The sequence below is a fragment of the Citrus clementina genome, unplaced genomic scaffold (assembly GCF_000493195.1).
Source record: "Citrus clementina cultivar Clemenules unplaced genomic scaffold, Citrus_clementina_v1.0 scaffold_1, whole genome shotgun sequence".
Lineage (NCBI taxonomy): Eukaryota > Viridiplantae > Streptophyta > Magnoliopsida > Sapindales > Rutaceae > Citrus > Citrus x clementina.
Window position 1 is genome coordinate 362,726 of NW_006263303.1, and position 17,708 is coordinate 380,433.

A 17,708-nucleotide genomic window follows, 5' to 3' on the forward strand; every position below is an offset into this window, starting at 1 on the left:
AACTAAAATAAATATTTTATATTTTTATTTTTATTTTTATTTTGTTATCTCTATGTAGTTAGTAGTAGTAGTAATAATAATAATAATAATAATAATAATAATAATAATAATAATCTCTTTAAAGTTTAAAGTTACCGGTTTTATTTCTTAGTTAATAAAGATAATTATCAATTTTTGTAATACATATGAAAATACATTGTGAAGTTGTATTAAAAATAAAAGTGATTCTCAAAATTAAATTTTAAAAAAACAACTCATTCCCTTTTCTCAAATCTACTGTAAAATGAAATAATTTTGCTAAAAATAATTTTTTAAAAAAAATTGATCACTAAAATAACTTTTAATTTTTTAAAAATCACTTTTGTACCACTTAAAAACAATGTCAAACCAGTCCTTGGTGTTGTATGTTTTCCTTTTAAGGGTCAAAAAGCTATTTTTCAATTAATCTTGAGTAATAGCATGAATATTTACCACCCGTCTCATAATATTAATATTTGTCCTCTAAAAGTAACGTTTAACACAAAATCTTGAACCTCTAAAGTCTTATTGGTGATTGAAGTTTTGTAATTTTTAAACTGCAACTGCAGTGGAAAAAAAAAACTACAAATATAAAATAAAAATTAATAATATATAATAAATATAAGTTTTAAATAATAATTTTAACAAAATTATAAAATATATAATAAATTTTCTGTCATACAATTGAATAATCATATTAATATAACTTTCAAATTTCAACAGTTAGTATTTACCAAATGTTTGAGTATCCAACCTTAATCTCAAAAGCACTCTAAATATAATCTCTATGGTTGACATTCTTCCATGAATACATCGCCAGCAATCTACATGCCGGGCTAGCTGTTTGTTCTTTGAAAAGAAACTACCAAACATAGGGCACCAGTCACAGTTTAATAATCAACCGGGACATACATTTGTTACTACTTTCAGTACATAAACTACCTAATACCAAATGTAAGTTTCAATCAAACTAGAAGTTCAATCCCTTACATTGAGACAATAATCTCAACAATCCAAACAAATATATACAGTATACTTTAAAACTGAAATCAATGGCAATAACAGGAAACAGCACGTCATCCACCAGCAAGAAACTTGAGTCAACCTCTGGCGAACTTGTAGTGAAACTCATCAATAGTGGAGTAGATCAAGCCTTCATTTTCAAGAGATGCAATTGAATCCCTGATGTACAAAGTAGATAGAAGAAATTAGTACATAACTCACTTCCGTACATAACTCTCTATGTATCTACATGATAGATAATCAGATAGATACGTAGAGAGAGAGAGAGAGAGAGAGAGAGAGATTACATGATCTTCTTTTGGGGTATTTTCAGCTGCTCAGAAAGTTCATTTACGTGTACTCCCCTTTCCCGTTCACTGCAAAGAAGAACCAATTCCTGAACTCAGTAAAGTGACCTTTCTTTCCTCTTTTTGAGATAAGAAAGCTCTATGAAGTGGCATTAAGAGAAATATATACTGAGTGTAATTTGGAAGGAAAAAAAAAGATGACGAGTCATTGATCAAATCACTAGACCAGGCAGCTAAAAACTAGATGTTAGAGTAATAACAGTGCAAGCCTAGCGACAACAAAAAGGGAATAACTAAAAACGGGGTGCAATTAGAATGAATAAGAAACAAACCTAGACACAACACAGCAACACTAGCTAAAGGCACATGGTAGAATTTTGGCATATGACTGACCTGCTGGATGGTTGCTGCAGATAGTCAAGGATCATTTGGTCACAATCCTTCAGTCCGTCAACGCCAAATTGTGAAGAGAGCTGCACAAAAAAATTAGAACTTTACAAAATATATAGATGTAAATGACAATGAAACGGAAACTTTCTGTGATTGTTTAACACACATTAGTTGGGGCTGTCTGATATCCACTTAAACCGGTTCGGGCAGAAGTGTTCAGTGATGAATCGACCATCTGAGGCTGAGATGAAGGAAAACCTTGTACCTTCAATTAGATTTAGAGTAATACACAATCAATTCAAAACAAAATGCAGAGGCATCATATATATTCATCCTAAGGATAGAATGCAAATATCGCTTTGAGGAGAATTTTTTCTCAGTTCCACTCACAAATACCTGTGACTTGGAATTTTGCAAGTGAAAGTATATGCATTCAATATAGTGGCAAGTAACCTCATCAAAGTTTGTCACTGGCCTGAAAAAACAGGAAAAACCAAGATGTCAAAGGTTATCAGATTTTACATGCTAACTACTAAATCATTTTGCCTTTGTATAGAGTGATCCATCAATTACATAAAATATCATCTAGCTTGCATGAGCAAAAGAGTGATTCAGAAAAAAGGGGATCCATCACGGCAGCTAAAAGTACAGTCGCCCAGAAATGATTTCTCTTTGTTCTAGGAATCTTACAACATTTCTTTAGTTTCTTTTGTAATTTAAAATTATCATATCTATTACAAAAATTGTCAGGGATATATTCTTTGCAAAAATGAGGTTTCCATATTTAAAAATAAATCAATGAGAAACTTCAAGTTCCAATTTCCAGGAAAGTTAAAAACACCTCCCAGCATCAAATGACATTAAATTTCACAGAAGTATTACTGCCAAATGATTGAGGCAATTTATCAGATGACTTGAGTGTACGAGAGGTCATAAAGAAGCTGAAACACAAAGAACATTGAAAACATTTAAAAGCAAACAAATAAAAGAAAATCCAAACACATAAATGATAGGTTGATTAAACAATTCCTCAACCACCACATGCAGAAAGCCAAATATTTTTATATTCATACCTCACAGAGAAGGCAACAATCTGTTTTTTCCCTTGAAAGCTTTTCAAGTTCCCAATGAGACGTACGTACATTCCATCTCTATTTCCAAGATAGAGAAAATAAAGATGAAATTTGGATGTTAAAGCATATCATTGCAGAAGATAAAAATAATAATAAAGGCTTGTAACATGAAGAATTTAGAGCTCACTGTATGGCCTCCATTTCCCTGGTGTCAAAAACCTCACTTGCCCTATCCAATGCATTAAAAAGTGCATTAAAATTAAACACACATGATTTGAAGAGTATAAATTGATTAAGGCCAATATATTGGCATTGTCTGATCTATGTATTTACTTAAACTCCAAGAGGAAATGCAGCAATTTAAAATTTTCCAACTACGCAAGATAAATGTTTATTGATTAGATTCACAATTGGGAGCAAAATACTACCATCTTTTACATACAACTCTCCCGGTTCCATCGTCTAGAGTGAAATTAACATCAGAAGCTCTTTCTTCTTTGTTATACACCAGCCCAACCAATGTAACCTGAAGCAACCCAATATACAAAACAATAACATCAAGCAAATACATAAAAGACAATCCCACAATTTATCTATGATTTGATGATAGGCCTTTTCCTCAAGCACTTCCAAAATAACACACAAATTCAGTAACTGTTTTGTCTAAACAAAAGAAATTAAGGGGGTGCATTGAGGATTATTACATTAGTAATCTCCAAACCATTGATCATAAAATTCGATTTATCATCACCAGAGTGGGAAGCTTCACTTATCATCTTCACTGTCACTGGTACTAACCCTTGAGAATCACGACTCTGTGCGCAAAGAAACAGTTATTGACATCAGAAAACATACCAAAAGAAACAATGATTATGCTTTGGCAAGTTTAAAGATAAATAACTATTAACCGCCAGAAATAAGTAAAATTAATGAGATTTCATCAACAGAGCCCATCAGAGTAACAATCAAACAAAGAAAAAGAAACCCTAAAATAAATAGTAAGATACGAAAAAGCTAACTAACTAGCTACCTTTCTCATTATTAAAATTTTCCAAGGTTCAAAACGCTAAGCGAACAGAGATAACTAATTTAGTCGAAACAAACAGAAATTATAGACGCAAAATTTGAGGGAAATGACTTACTCTTGCCGTAGAAGAAGGATAATCGGCGGACTGAGGCGGCTGAGAAGGCATGAATCCGCCGCCGGAAAATGCATTGCTGGCGTCGAATTGGCTACTCGAAAACATCTCTGAAAACCCTGGAGCTTAAAATTAAAGAATTGACAGTTGCAAGTGCAAATTTGATCCTTGTAGAGCTTTTGCGCGTAGACGAGATTTATTTTAGGGTTTCCCGCCAGTGTTCTTTGCTTATTTCCCGCGTGCGAAGTAGATCCTACTCTAATCAAATCTGGATCCGGATGCGGATCTTAACCGCATCAGTTTCGGTTCTTTGCGACTTGGACCGGGCGATACTGATGTTTCAGACCACCCGAGTCGGACCGGTTCGAATTCAATATTAGCATGAGAAAATAATATGATTACAACTGACTATTTTCTCTACTTAAATGATAATTTATTATAACAATAATTCAATACTTACCAAGTAATTTTACCAGAAATTATCTCAAGTACAAATAAATGATAATGTATCATTCATTTATCAAATGATAAATTTATTTATTAACTGAAATTATTATTTAACTATAACATTCTCTTATTAATGAATATCGCGTCACTTAAAATAGAATCATTTGAAGATTTTAATATTATTCTTTTATTGTTCAACACCACGTCAATAATAATGGAATCATTTGAAAGATTAAATATTACTCTTATATTCTATTTTAAAGAATTTCTAACTTTGTTTAAAATATAGATATTGGTTTTATTAAGTTTATAGGCTGTATTAAATCAATGCCTTTCACTTGTTTCTCTCTATCTAAAACTAAATCCTCTATAACACAAATTTCTTTTCATTCTCAATCCTTGGGGAGGGAGCTCTTATCTCTCTCCATCTATAATATAAATAAATAAAAAATAATAATTTTCAGTTTTTGATTCATGTGCTGTTAGGTGTGATGACAGAATTATTATTATTTTTTGTTTCTTTGGTCTATCCTAATGTCCTCCTCTCAATGCATTAATGCATAGTTGCGTACCTGTAAATGATAAATATATTAAGGTCTATCAATATTCTAAAGTCATGTCTGCCAAAGTATAAGATGGAGGATGGTTGTGTAGGTTGAGTAATGTACTTTTTCGAGATCATAATTTGAGTAACAAGTGTTTGCTCTTAGTGTATAATATTTCATCTCAAAATTTGCGACCAAATTAACCTAATCTAATACTGTTATGCTGTATTCAAACATGTGCTTTCAGTGGAAATTTTATTTCTTTAATGATTATTTTGTAGGTTTAGTTATTTTCTTATTTTTCTTACTGATTTCAATATTTTTATCCCTTTTTTCGTTTAGATATTATATTTGAGTGTATTTTTTTTTAATTTTTTTTTATCTAGATACCAAATTTTATTGCTCTTTTTTCTCTTTTTTTTTTCTATTAGTAGAATTTTATTAAGTAATAATAACTTGGGGTTTATATATTTTAGTAAATTCTCGTCAGTTAGAGTAAGTATAAAAGAGTTTCAAAACTCTAGTTTTGTCATTCAGACTTTTAATAATAATATTTCGGACTTTCAGAAACTTGGTGTTCCTCTATCTTTTCAGCCTTTCATGATTTTGTTGGTCAGTATAAATAAAAGATTTATAAATACTATAAAATTCTCTATACTGATACTATATAGAGAGCATGGGACAATAATTTATTATTTAGTCACTGGCACATTTTTTAACTTGTGAGTATGTAATCACTTGCCAACATGTACACGTTCTTATGGAAACTAGCATATTTATAATTTATTCATTAATTAATTAGTAATGAAGTGCATACTTTACCTCTATATCACTTGTACCAATCGTAATTAAATTAAAATAATAATTTTTATAGCTACATATTCATAAAATAAAAGTAGTTTGGTCTTAATATTATAACTATAGAGAAATTTTACTATAATACAAATAAAATCTACTTCAGACATACTATTCAATAGTTGTAAAGAAAGATTATTCCTACAAAGGCCTCCACCCATCTCTCCATGGCAGAGGAATGACTCTTTACCACCTAGCCAAATGGTTTAGGTGGTATATGATTATAACAATTGATAGAATATTTGTTATGAACTCAAAATGAATTTGGAAATAGTCACTCGGCCTTTGCCTAAGTGGTTAGAACTCAAGCTCTCACTCCGTATAGTAATATGGGGATTTAATTGCTTTTTCAAATTTGAGTGGAGATTGGTCTTCGCAGAGTAAACATCCCTCGATTATTAGTAGGGTTAAAATTTAGGTAGTGTTTCATATAATATTAAGTAGATATCCCTCGATTATTAGTAGGGTTAAAATTTAAGCAGTGTTTCATATGATATTAATGTAGATATCTCTCGATTATTAGTAGAGTTAAAATATAAGCAATGTTTCATATGATATTAATGTACTATTGTTCCAGTAATAATTTGATTTGTAAATATTAATTACACTCTCATGTAATATGAGTTGTAATATTGAATAATATTCATATAATCAAAAAATGAATTTGGAAATATCTAGAACAATTTTAACGATCTTATGAAAACTATACTTACAAGAAGTTTTCAATGAAAGGCTAAGTGGAAAACAGTACATATTTGTCATTGCGTAATGTAATATTATCAGTGTGAATTATCTCAGTTGTGAAATGAGTGGAAGAATTCAATCATCAGGTGTGCTAGGCTGCAGCATATATGGTAACATAATCTAACAAAAGAAGGATTTAGAAAAAATAAAATAAAATAAAATAATAAAGTTGGGATAAAACTTATTTCATTTCTAAAATCCGTTGAGAAAAGAAAACTTTTTCCTTTCGGAGCCACGTCCCACGCGAGCGGCGAGATCACAAAATTGGTTGGTTCATTCCGTGCTCCCAGAAAAAGACCAAAAAATTGATGACAGATCACTTTCTCTTGCCTCACTTATCGCGTTCCATTTGCGTATTTCCCTTGAATTTATCTAGAAAAGAACTAGCGTCACGTTAAAAACACACTTCTGTGGCTGCCTCATTTTCACTTCATTTAACGGCATTTTCAAATATTCTTCTCATCTCTGTATTGCAACGACCTGGCCCTTGGTACTTTCGTTTCTCACCAAAATCACTCGCTCGCTCCGTCTTATCAACCATGGATTTGATTAATCCGAATTGCATAAACTCACTCGTTTTCTCTACAAACAAGCATCGCCAAACGAACAAGTGCAGAAATGTATTTTCCACCTCCAAGGAATCTTCGTTTCGGTTATCAACGGCGCCACAGAGAAGCGAGAGATTCTCAACTTCAATCTCGGCGAGTGATGCTTCAGTTAACGGTGTAACGACGGCGCCAGCGGATAAGAGATCGTTGGAATTAGTGAAATCCAGTAAAGCGATGGAGCAATTAGACATCGAACGCGGCGTTTGCGTGCCGTTTCGCAAGTACACGCCTGAAACAGTACGATTAGATTTAGTGTCCTGTAATTATTTTTATTTATTTATCTTGTATTCTTGATATTCGATGTTCGCCTTCTGTAAACTTGGCTGTTAGTTTCGTTACGAGTTATGAAAATTTTGGCTTACGTAGTCAAGTTTTCTGTTGACAACTGGGCTTCATATCAAGAGCTTCTCATAAAGCACTTCATTCAAGTGCTTTCTTCACCACATAAGCTTTTTGTGGTTTGTACTGTAATTGCATATTTTTTGACCTGTGCTGACATATTCTTTGTCGAGGATTAAAGTGTCGGGATACAGATATATGATATTCTGCGTGTGTTGGGGAGTGCTTTCTGTAAAAAGAATTGCTTCATAGTTAACCACTTTCTGAAAAAGCAGATATCTATAGCTTCTTCAACAGCACTTGACTGACTTCACCATATCTTTCTGGAAAATCAACGGCAAAATGTTTCACTCTATACATGTCATTATAAACACTTTCCTTCAAACTGTACTCCACAGCATAAAAAGAACATTTTACTATTTAAAAGTGCTTTCAGCACAATCTTGTATCTTGGCTTTTCTTTTTTTGGCTTGAATTTGATTGTGTTGTTGTTGATAATTAGGTGAGGAACAAGGTATTGGAATCCAGAGGGGCTGTAATTTCTCTAATGTCACGTGGAGTGGAGATAGTATGGAGTTTGGGATTGTATTGGTCTAATTTGATGTATGATTGTTTGGTTGGAAGAGACAAAGAGGTTGTTCCTGATCGTGCTCGCCAACTTCGGAATCTCTTGTGTAATTTGGGGCCTTCCTTTATCAAAGCTGGGCAGGTTTGTCTTTACCTTTCAGAATTTTCATTTTTTGACTACAGATATGTTTTGAAATGTTTGAGCCATTACAAAGGGATGGATATGAGTATTAGTTAGGACATTCCCCTCTGGTCCTTGGTTTTACATATTGAATGAGTGATCGGCTTGTGCTGCAGGTGCTTGCAAACAGGCCTGATATTATAAGAGAAGATTATATGAATGAACTCTGCATTCTTCAGGATGATGTCCCCTCTTTTCCAAATCAGGTAAAACATACTATGACAATGGATAACAGCTATCTATGAGCATCTTTTAAGCAATTTTCGATTGCAGTGGAACAGAATATTTTTGCCTAAGCAGTGACTGGTTTGATAGGTTGCTTTTAACATTATAGAAGAGGAATTGGGTCGACCTCTGGAAGCTGTCTTCAGCAAAATTTCTTCACAGACAATAGCGGCTGCAAGTCTGGGTCAAGTTTACCGAGCCACCCTGCGTGAAACAGGGGAGGACGTTGCTATTAAGGTTGTATGATGTTCATCTGCCGGTCTGTCTACTGTGTTCCATAGGTTCGCAATTAACACATTCTTGAATGCATCCTTCCCTCTCACGAATGTTTTCCAGTTTTGCTTAATTAACATAAATTATATGATAGAGAATTATCGAAAACTCCCTTCATTGGTGTCTGAAATCCTTGGAATGCAGTAGCCATGTTCTACTATTCCTCCTCTGCAACCTTTGCCTCAAGTTAATACTATATTTTCTGCCAAGCAAAATTCAGTTTTTTATTTCAGTATTGTAGATATCTTGTGTGAGGAGATATTCCTCTTGCCTGCTTCAAATTGTGAAAGTTTTGTGAAAGAATTAACAGGTTTCATATGCTTACAGGTGCAAAGGCCTGAGATAGAGCCTATAATCTACCGAGATCTTTTTCTTTTCAGAACTCTTGCTTCATTCTTAAATGGAATCAGTCTACAGAAACTTGGTTGCAATGCCGAGCTCATAGTTGATGAATTTGGTGAAAAGCTTTTGGAAGAGCTTGATTACACTCTGGTACTTTTCATAGCTGCTCTTATGTTTGACATAAATAAAGTGCTTATAAGTTCACCACATTTTAGGGGAGCACTATTGGCAAACAATGTTTACATCCTTGGCTTCACCATATTTGCCTAGATTCATTTTGTCTTTTGTCTCCTATATTTTTAATCATCTATAGTTACTCTTTTTTTTTAACTCTTTCAGGAAGCCCGGAATATGGAAGACTTCCTGGAGAACTTTAAAGATGACCCTACTGTTAAAATTCCTCGGGTTTACAAACAGCTTTCTGGTTCACGTGTTTTAGTGATGGAATGGATTGATGGTATTCGCTGCACTGACCCCCAGGTTAAGCATCTATACTTTAGATGGATGGTGTTATTTGAATCATTTATCACTTTGAATCATTTATCACTTTCAAAGCAAGCACTATCATAAGATATCACCTTTTAAAATCTTTTTCTCAACGTACCTCAGGCAATAAAGAGAGCTGGAATTGATGTAGGTGGATTTCTAACAGTAGGAGTGAGTGCTGCTTTGAGGCAACTGCTAGAATTTGGGTTATTTCATGGAGATCCGCATCCTGGAAATATATTTGCTATGCGTGATGGACGTATTGCTTATGTGGACTTTGGGAATGTTGCTGAACTTAGTCAAGTAAGTTGTTTTCCCAGATAAATGCTAAAAGAAGTTAAAATTTTATTAAGATTTATTTGCGACTTTGGCAGATAATTGAAATAGGTGTGTGTTCTTATTCGGAAATATACAAGAAAATACTCCTCTTACCAAATTAAACCATTTTGATCTGGTTTATATCTTCAGCAAAACAAACAGATTTTGATCGATGCTGTTGTCCATGCTGTGAATGAGGACTATGCTGAGATGGCAAATGATTTTACCAGGCTTGGCTTCTTGGCTAAGGGAACTGATGTCTCTCCTATTATTCCAGCTTTGGAAGCAATCTGGCAAAACTCATCTGGGAAAGGACTCGCTGATTTCAATTTCCGAAGTGTTACGGGTGCTTACATGTTGTTTACTTGTGTCGTTGGTTTTCTTTCTGCATCTACTTTGAAAGATTTTTTCTGTCATGGGCACCCAAACCAAAAGTTGTGCTGTTTCTGTTGCAGGGCAATTTAACAAGTTAGTTTACAACTATCGTATCCGAATTCCAGAGAGGTTTTCTCTCGTTATTCGTTCTTTGCTGACACAAGAGGGCATCTGCTTCACGTTGAAGCCAGATTTTAAATTTCTTGAGGTGAATGCACATCTTGTCATGGTACTCTGTTTTAAAATTCTTACAGTTTAAGTTTTTTAACGCCTACTACAAATTATGTATGGTAATCTCTGTGATTAAGCACTTGCTTTTTTCATGAATTACAAGCAACGGCTCTCTCTTGATGCATGATCTTTATCTGCACTTTTGTGCATAACTAGGTTGCCTATCCATATGTGGCGAAGCGTCTGCTTACAGATCCTAATCCAGCTCTCCGTGAACGCCTTATACAGGTAAGTTTAAGGTCATATTCCCCCAAACTTGCAGTTTTTTAAGAATGTGAATCAATCAGTTTATATTTGGAGAACATATTTGTTTTGAGTTCAATGCTTACTATTTAGTTGAAAGAACCATTACATAACTTCTGACACTTCTTTGTATACTAATTCACTGTATTTTTAACTGCCTTGTCATTGATTACTTAAACTATGTTTCTTCAATAATAACCTACTACCTACCGTAGGTTCTTTTCAAAGACAACGTTTTCCAATGGAAACGGCTTGAAAACCTTATTACTCTTGCAAAGGAGAATGTAGCGAGGATGAGCAGCAATCCTGCATTGAGAGTAAAGGACATGTCTGTATCATTTCAGAACCAGTTTTCTTAGTTCTTTTCTATCTGCTTGAGAGTTTTAAGAACGTGTATTCACACTATCCATTTTTGCAGGCAAAATTTAAAGAGCTTGCAAGTTCCAAAAAAATTGGACCTAACTGACACCATTAAAGATGGAGCTCGCCTTTTTTTCACTGATGAAGGAATTCGTCGACAGCTGCTTCTTGCGCTCACAGAAGATTCAAAGCTTCACATTCAAGAGGTTTGCGAACCTGAATGTTATCTATTTCATCCAGTTGCTATGTGCTATTTACAAATGCGCTGAAATTTCTTTGTCTTTTGTAGCTTGTGGATGTATACAGGCTAGTCGAAAGTGATATTGATATGCCTTCATTAGCTACAGAAGTTGTAAGAGGTAAAATATCAATAATAAGAGTTTTGAAGTCGCAGGTTACATTGTTCTATATTTGTTTCTCAGTTTTTAACCCCCCAACTTGCAGACTTTCCGAATGTCGTCCGAGATCTTGCACTTTCCTGGAGTGACTCAGTTTTGTCAGACAGATGATTGAAGCTTTTTTGAAGAGCTACATAAGAATGCGATCTTAGTTGTTTTGGATGATTATTATACCATGCTGACCAGAATCGTTGAGCATTTTTCACTCAAATGCTCAACTGACCAACCAAAAATGTGTTTCTGATGCAACCGCTGGATAGAAATCATTGTTTTATTATTGTGTAGATGTGTATATGTAAAGCACTTCAGTCTTCAGGTGATAGCAAATCAGAAAAGACCTTCCTGCAGTCTGAGGATTAGCCGGTTAGCACATTCTGTAAATATTTCCGGGAATAGACTAAATAGTACGTTATTGTATTACTGTTGAATGCTACCTGAACTTCAGTAGCTTCATCGTTTTTGCTGTATAATAACAATACTTATCGAATTGGTTCAATAAATGCATAGTATGTCACAGTAATGAATTTGCTCCTCTTGTAATTGTAAAGTTTCGTGTAGCTCAAATCTTTATGGGTGTGACGGTGTCTCCAAGCTCCCATGTATTAAGCAGTTACTTATATTATTATCTATCATTCTATATAACATTTTGTGACGGTGTCACGTTATTTAGATTTTGTTTTATGTAAAATGCTAAAGAGAATGTGACACTAAAATAAGTCAGAAGAACTCCCACAAAAATAAAATAATCCAGAGTCATCTACTGGTAATTTCATATTCTTTTAGACTTACAAGAAAAAAGAGAAAAAATCTATCAGGGGAAAAACTGCAGTTCGTGGACTAATTTAAAGCGGAGTCAGGAAAGGGGGGGTTTATATATAAAATCTAAAACAAAAGGCCCTATTGGTTATTTTTCTTAAACCAGTTAAGTAACAAAAGGGGGTGTCACTGCAGCACTAGCAGCTTACATAATCCAGAGAGAAAAAGGGCAAAAAAAAAAAAAAAAATAGAACTATGTAGAAGCAAGCATCTTAAATTTATTCGTTTCTCGTCTCTTCCGTTTCACTGGGTTAGTCCATGGATTTGATAAACTGATTATTTCTCTCAAAATCTTATTCGGACCGACACGTGAAAAATAATCCTGATTTTTTTTTCTTCCAAATCTAAGAATCTGCCTACTTTGTATGAAATCAGAAGTTATTTTGCCGCCATCGAATTAATCCTCACTATTTGTATTACACTCTGTTGGTAGGCAGATAGATGCAGTACATTCGTGCGGGAAAAGCAGCAACCGATATATTCTGGAAATCAAAATTTTCGATTTTATACGAGAGTTATTTGTCGTCAGTGCTGTCGCGTTTTAGATTAATATTTTAACCATTAACAAGATCTTCATCTCATTACATATCAAGGTATGTGGCTCGAGTTTTTCTCAATTGAGGTCCTCCTTTTAATTATTAATTGCAAATGTGAGTTTGAAATTCTGATCACTAGGAGCATGCCTCATAAAGTTAATTACGAAGACTATGATTACGGCGACTACTACGAGTATGAAGATTATGATGACTACGACTACGATGTAGAAGATAACGGTTAGAACACCTTTTTGCACTCAAGACTCCCTTTTTCGTTGTTATTTGTGAATTCTATGTCGCATAATCAGTTTTCGTATATTGAGATAGGAAATAAGATTCTTAGGGTATGTTTGGGATTTGAGGTGTTGTCGCTATTCATCCGAACTGTTGAGGAATGGAATCACTAGCTATCAATAAGTAACTGGGTAGTCGTTAACCATTAGTGGAGTAAAATAGTGTATTTATTAAGCACTTTAGCTGTTGTGTGTTGCAAATTAAAGATAGCCTTACGCCCCTTTTATCAATGGCTGTAAATTTGTGTTGAAGAATTCTTCTTCTTATATTTTATGTAGTTGTCATACGAATAAAGCTATGAGGACTCTCTGATTTGAATGCTCTTTATGTAATTGACTTGATGACCCTTATGTTGAAACAGGGGAAGCACCCACACCTGCATCTGAGTCTAAGCAAGAAACTTCCAAGCCCAGGGTTTGGAGTTGTGCTATTTGCACTTATGATAATGAAGATGGCATGTCTGTATGTGATATATGTGGAGTTCTTCGTACACCTTTGGTTAATAACAATAGGAAAACAGGTATTTGTCAATGACCTTGTACTCTCGTAGTTTCTATTTATCCAAACTCGGACTAGTAATTATAGTAAAGATTGAACGTCATTTCCTTATCCTCATCCCTTTAGAAAAATTAAGAAATATTCATGTTAGTCATGGTTGTGGGCATCAGCTCTTATGTTTTGCTTTATTTTCTTTTAACATCATCAACTAGTCAGCTTGCATTTTTTTAAGGTTATGTCATCTTTTTTAGGGTACTTGTTATACAATTTTGCTTTCTAGTTGGTTGTTCCTTTATATAGAGTAGATCTGTTTCATGCAGCTGGCGGCATATGCAAAGATTCTGGAGCATCCGTAATGGCCAAGTCTCTTTTTGCATCATTGCCGCCACGGACGCCGAAAAAGGCTGTAGTAATTCAACGGCAGAATGATGGTTCTTTGATGGAAGAGGGCAATAACTGCCACAAGCTTGGGAATACCAAAGGAAAATTTCATGAATTCCATGAGGCTTTTAGTTCCCATAGCCATTCCAAATTTAATATAGGTCTGCACATGTTCTAGGATAGGGCGTAGATCTGTAATTTATTGAAATTTAATGTCAATTTTGGTTTTAGTATCATGCTTGGAGTAGTGCTACATTTTTGTGTTTCATGTTTGGAGAATTTTATTTGCTTCTTGAAACTGGTTGTAGATTTAAATATATGTATTCTAATTTCAAGCTTTACATATCTTGATGGTGCAGCCCCTTTCAAGTTTGATGTTCCATCACCTGATGATTTGGTTTCTAATGGATTGCACTCCTCCAAAACAGGTTCAAAAGGTATCCTACTGACATGCTTAAATTATTGTAGAAATCAATTTCTAAGTACATTAATGCAATTTTTAGACAACTAGGGAATTGGAGGATGTTTTCTTTGCATGTGATTTCATTGATCTTGGCACAGTCTAGCAGCACTTTACTCTATTTTTTTCTTTTTTTTTGGTTGAGTTTTTTGTTAATGTCTATGCAATTTAATTTGTACTTCCATAGATCAAATGCATTTTTGATGAGATAATTTTTCTCAATGTTTGTCTTTTCGATTTAAACTCATCTTGTTTCTGTACTGGCTTTATCTTGTAGGAAATTTTTTGGACTTAAAATCTTCTAGAGTTTCCTCAAGCGTCTCTGAAAAAAATGGCTCTGTTAATACAAGATCCAGTGCTAAAAAGTCTGATATTGCAAATGTGTTGATGCCAAAAGACAAGCAAGATAGCGTGGATGAGAGAAATAGCTTGAAGAATGAAGTACGTGCAAGTTCTAGAATTTCTGCCAGCTCTTCTGTAGTAATGGCAAAAGATAGACTAGGCACTATAGATGAGGGAAATTGCTCGAACCACGGTACAGTGGATGATAGCATTAGTTCTTCAGTCGATGGGACTGAATCAAGTAGTCATACTGGTAATTTGACCAGTAATATGAAGAACATGTCGTCGACTGCTAAATCTGGAAATTCAACCAATGTAAGTGCCAGAAAAACAAATTCACATACTCAGTATAAACCTGAAAAGTGGATGCTCCCAGACAAAAAAGGAGATAGAATGACTCAACTAAATCTTGCAATAGTAAGTCTACGTCTGAATTTTAGTCTTATCACATAAGAAATAAAGCTTTTAATTTTTTTTTTTAAATCCATATCTACAATGCTTATTTGTTTTCTTGTCATTTTAGGTTGGCCATGTTGATTCGGGAAAATCAACTCTCTCAGGTAGACTGTTGTTTCTTCTTGGACGAATAACCCAAAAACAAATGCACAAATATGAAAAAGAGGCCAAATTGCAGGTACCTCACTGTGATTTTGTGTCTTTGTGTAAAATATTTGCCTGCATTTGTGCCGTGAGTTCTTGTTTTTGTTAGATTGATGTGTTGTTTGTAATAACCAGGGCAAAGGATCATTTGCTTATGCTTGGGCATTAGATGAGAGTGCTGAAGAGAGGGAACGGGGAATAACTATGACTGTGGCTGTTGCGTATTTTGATTCCAAAAATTATCATGTTGTTGTGCTAGACTCACCAGGTCATAAGGATTTTGTCCCAAACATGATTTCTGGAGCAACACAATCCGATGCTGCAATTCTTGTTATAGATGCTTCAGTTGGTTCATTTGAAGTTGGTATGAACACTGCCAAGGGGCTGACAAGGGAGCATGCACAACTGATCAGAAGTTTTGGTGTTGATCAACTTATTGTGGCAGTTAACAAAATGGATGCTGTACAATACTCTAAAGATCGGTTTGATTCAATAAAAGTACAACTTGGAACTTTTCTTCGTTCCTGTAGTTTCAAGGACGCTTCTCTGACATGGATTCCATTAAGTGCCCTAGAAAATCAAAATTTGGTGACCGCTCCTGATGATGGTAGGCTGTTATCTTGGTGAGTGTTTTTTTTTTTAAAAAATATATATATATAATGATCTTTCTGTAGTAATACAATTGTTATGGGTAATAGCTTCCTCCAAGAAATTACAATGTTGCTATTATGGATAAATTTTCATTAGATAAATTTGAATTGGTAATTGTGATGCAGGTATAAGGGGCCCTGTCTATTGGATGCAATTGATTCCTTACGGCCTCCTCCTAGAGAATTTTCGAAGCCTCTACTTATGCCCATATGTGACGTTCTTAAATCACAGCACGGGCAGGTGTCTGCCTGTGGCAAATTGGAGGCTGGAGCTCTTCGAAGTGGATTGAAGGTATGCAATTTTTTGACTCGCTTTCAACACTGAATGGAATGTGAATGCCTGCCTGTGTTTCTGTGATAGATCCTTGATAATAGAATTTTTATAGATAATATATGAACTATTTTGCTCTATGCTGGATAGTATGACGTGTGTGTTGCAGGTTTTAGTCTTGCCATCTGGAGAGGTAGGCACTGTGCATTCCATAGAACGAGACTCTCAGTCTTGTTCCGTTGCCAGAGCTGGAGACAATATAGCTGTGAGTCTGCAAGGTATTGATGTAAGTCGTGTTATGTCTGGGGGCGTGCTATGTCACCCTGATTTCCCAGTTGCAATCGCCACACACTTAGAGTTGAAGGTGCTCGTTTTGGATTTTGCACCACCAATTCTAATTGGCTCTCAGGTACTCATTTGTTTTACTCAACACTTGCCTATAGTTTGTTGCTCAAGATGATTTGTTTTCTAAAATATATAGATTTTGTTGTTGAAATTATCCCAGTTGGAATGCCATATACACCATGCAAAGGAGGCTGCAAGAATTGTAAAGATAACGTCATTACTTGATACAAAGACTGGCAAGGTTACAAAGAAGTCACCTCGCTGTCTTACTGCAAAGCAAAGTGCCATAGTAGAGGTGAATCAGAGTCAAAATACTAGCTTCCAGTACTATTTTGTTTGCTAACCCAGTAGCAGCAGCAGAAGTTGATTTCATCTCTTTCTGTTTCTTCCTTTCAGGTCGCTCTGCAGGAACCTGTCTGTGTGGAAGAGTTCTCAAATTGCAGAGCTCTTGGTAGGGCTTTCCTTCGATCATCAGGAAGAACCATTGCTGTCGGCATTGTAACCCGCATAATTGAGGATCAGCAATAGTTGGACCTTGGCCTAATGATTAATACGTGGCTCGTAATATCTAATTGAGGATCAGCAATAGTTGAACCTTGGCCTAATGATTAATACGTGGCTCGTATTATCAGATCGTGAAGCAGCCGCTCCTGGCGGTCGATTTCTGAAGCCACCGGTCAAGAGAGCATCTGAGCATGTAACAATATGGAGGGAATTTCGTAGGAAGCAAACTCACTAATGTGTCTGTAAAAGTTTTTCGAGTCCCAAACGAAAATTTATTTATTCCTTTTAGCCTCACCTCCAGTCGGCTGAGTCCTCTACGGTCAAATTTGACTAACAACAACTTTTTGTTTCTACTTCATATGTAGTACGCGCGGAGCCATCACTTGACCACGTGGGACTCGTTGCAATAATTTTTGTCCCCAAAATCTTTTTCCACAAATTTGAAACTCAAGTAAATGAAAAAAAAAAACGTACAAAAATGTATTACTTTGGACTTTTGGGCATCCAATCACAATGAGGTTTGACGGACACGATACGCACCAGC

At 34.9% G+C, this 17,708-nt stretch overlaps 3 protein-coding genes across 6 annotated transcripts; 2 read left to right on the forward strand and 1 right to left on the reverse strand.

Annotated features, from left to right (window-relative positions):
• Positions 1–773: 773 nt before the first annotated feature.
• On the reverse strand, positions 774–4,174 carry LOC18053943 (replication protein A 32 kDa subunit A). Its single transcript, XM_006450075.2, has 10 exons — positions 3,934–4,174; positions 3,496–3,606; positions 3,220–3,317; positions 2,979–3,020; positions 2,792–2,869; positions 2,115–2,193; positions 1,885–1,983; positions 1,722–1,801; positions 1,329–1,397; positions 774–1,200 (listed from the first exon to the last, which is right to left on the reverse strand). The coding sequence occupies exons 1-10, from the start codon at positions 4,036–4,038 to the stop codon at positions 1,119–1,121; spliced, it is 843 nt and encodes a 280-aa protein (XP_006450138.1). The 5' UTR covers positions 4,039–4,174; the 3' UTR covers positions 774–1,118.
• A 2,627-nt stretch (positions 4,175–6,801) lies between these two features.
• On the forward strand, positions 6,802–11,993 carry LOC18053944 (protein ACTIVITY OF BC1 COMPLEX KINASE 1, chloroplastic). The gene is made up of 14 exons (XM_006450077.2): positions 6,802–7,366; positions 7,971–8,177; positions 8,333–8,422; positions 8,532–8,678; positions 9,042–9,206; positions 9,396–9,536; positions 9,666–9,845; positions 10,011–10,206; positions 10,316–10,443; positions 10,623–10,694; positions 10,925–11,037; positions 11,128–11,275; positions 11,359–11,428; positions 11,514–11,993. The coding sequence occupies exons 1-14, from the start codon at positions 7,061–7,063 to the stop codon at positions 11,576–11,578; spliced, it is 2,028 nt and encodes a 675-aa protein (XP_006450140.1). The 5' UTR covers positions 6,802–7,060; the 3' UTR covers positions 11,579–11,993.
• A 404-nt stretch (positions 11,994–12,397) lies between these two features.
• On the forward strand, positions 12,398–17,644 carry LOC18053945 (HBS1-like protein). Of its 4 annotated transcripts, none has more exons than XM_024177638.1 (13): positions 12,398–12,533; positions 12,717–12,876; positions 12,959–13,056; positions 13,475–13,633; positions 13,917–14,153; positions 14,352–14,429; positions 14,730–15,211; positions 15,318–15,428; positions 15,530–16,017; positions 16,171–16,336; positions 16,485–16,724; positions 16,821–16,955; positions 17,057–17,644. In XM_024177638.1, the coding sequence occupies exons 3-13, from the start codon at positions 12,963–12,965 to the stop codon at positions 17,186–17,188; spliced, it is 2,322 nt and encodes a 773-aa protein (XP_024033406.1). In that variant the 5' UTR covers positions 12,398–12,533; positions 12,717–12,876; positions 12,959–12,962; the 3' UTR covers positions 17,189–17,644. The 4 variants fall into 4 exon arrangements, with proteins under 4 accessions (XP_024033406.1, XP_024033407.1, XP_006450143.1 ...); XM_024177639.1 differs by having other exon boundaries at positions 12,721–12,876; XM_006450080.2 differs by having other exon boundaries at positions 12,398–12,876; positions 13,932–14,153.
• The last annotated feature ends 64 nt before the right edge of the window (positions 17,645–17,708 follow it).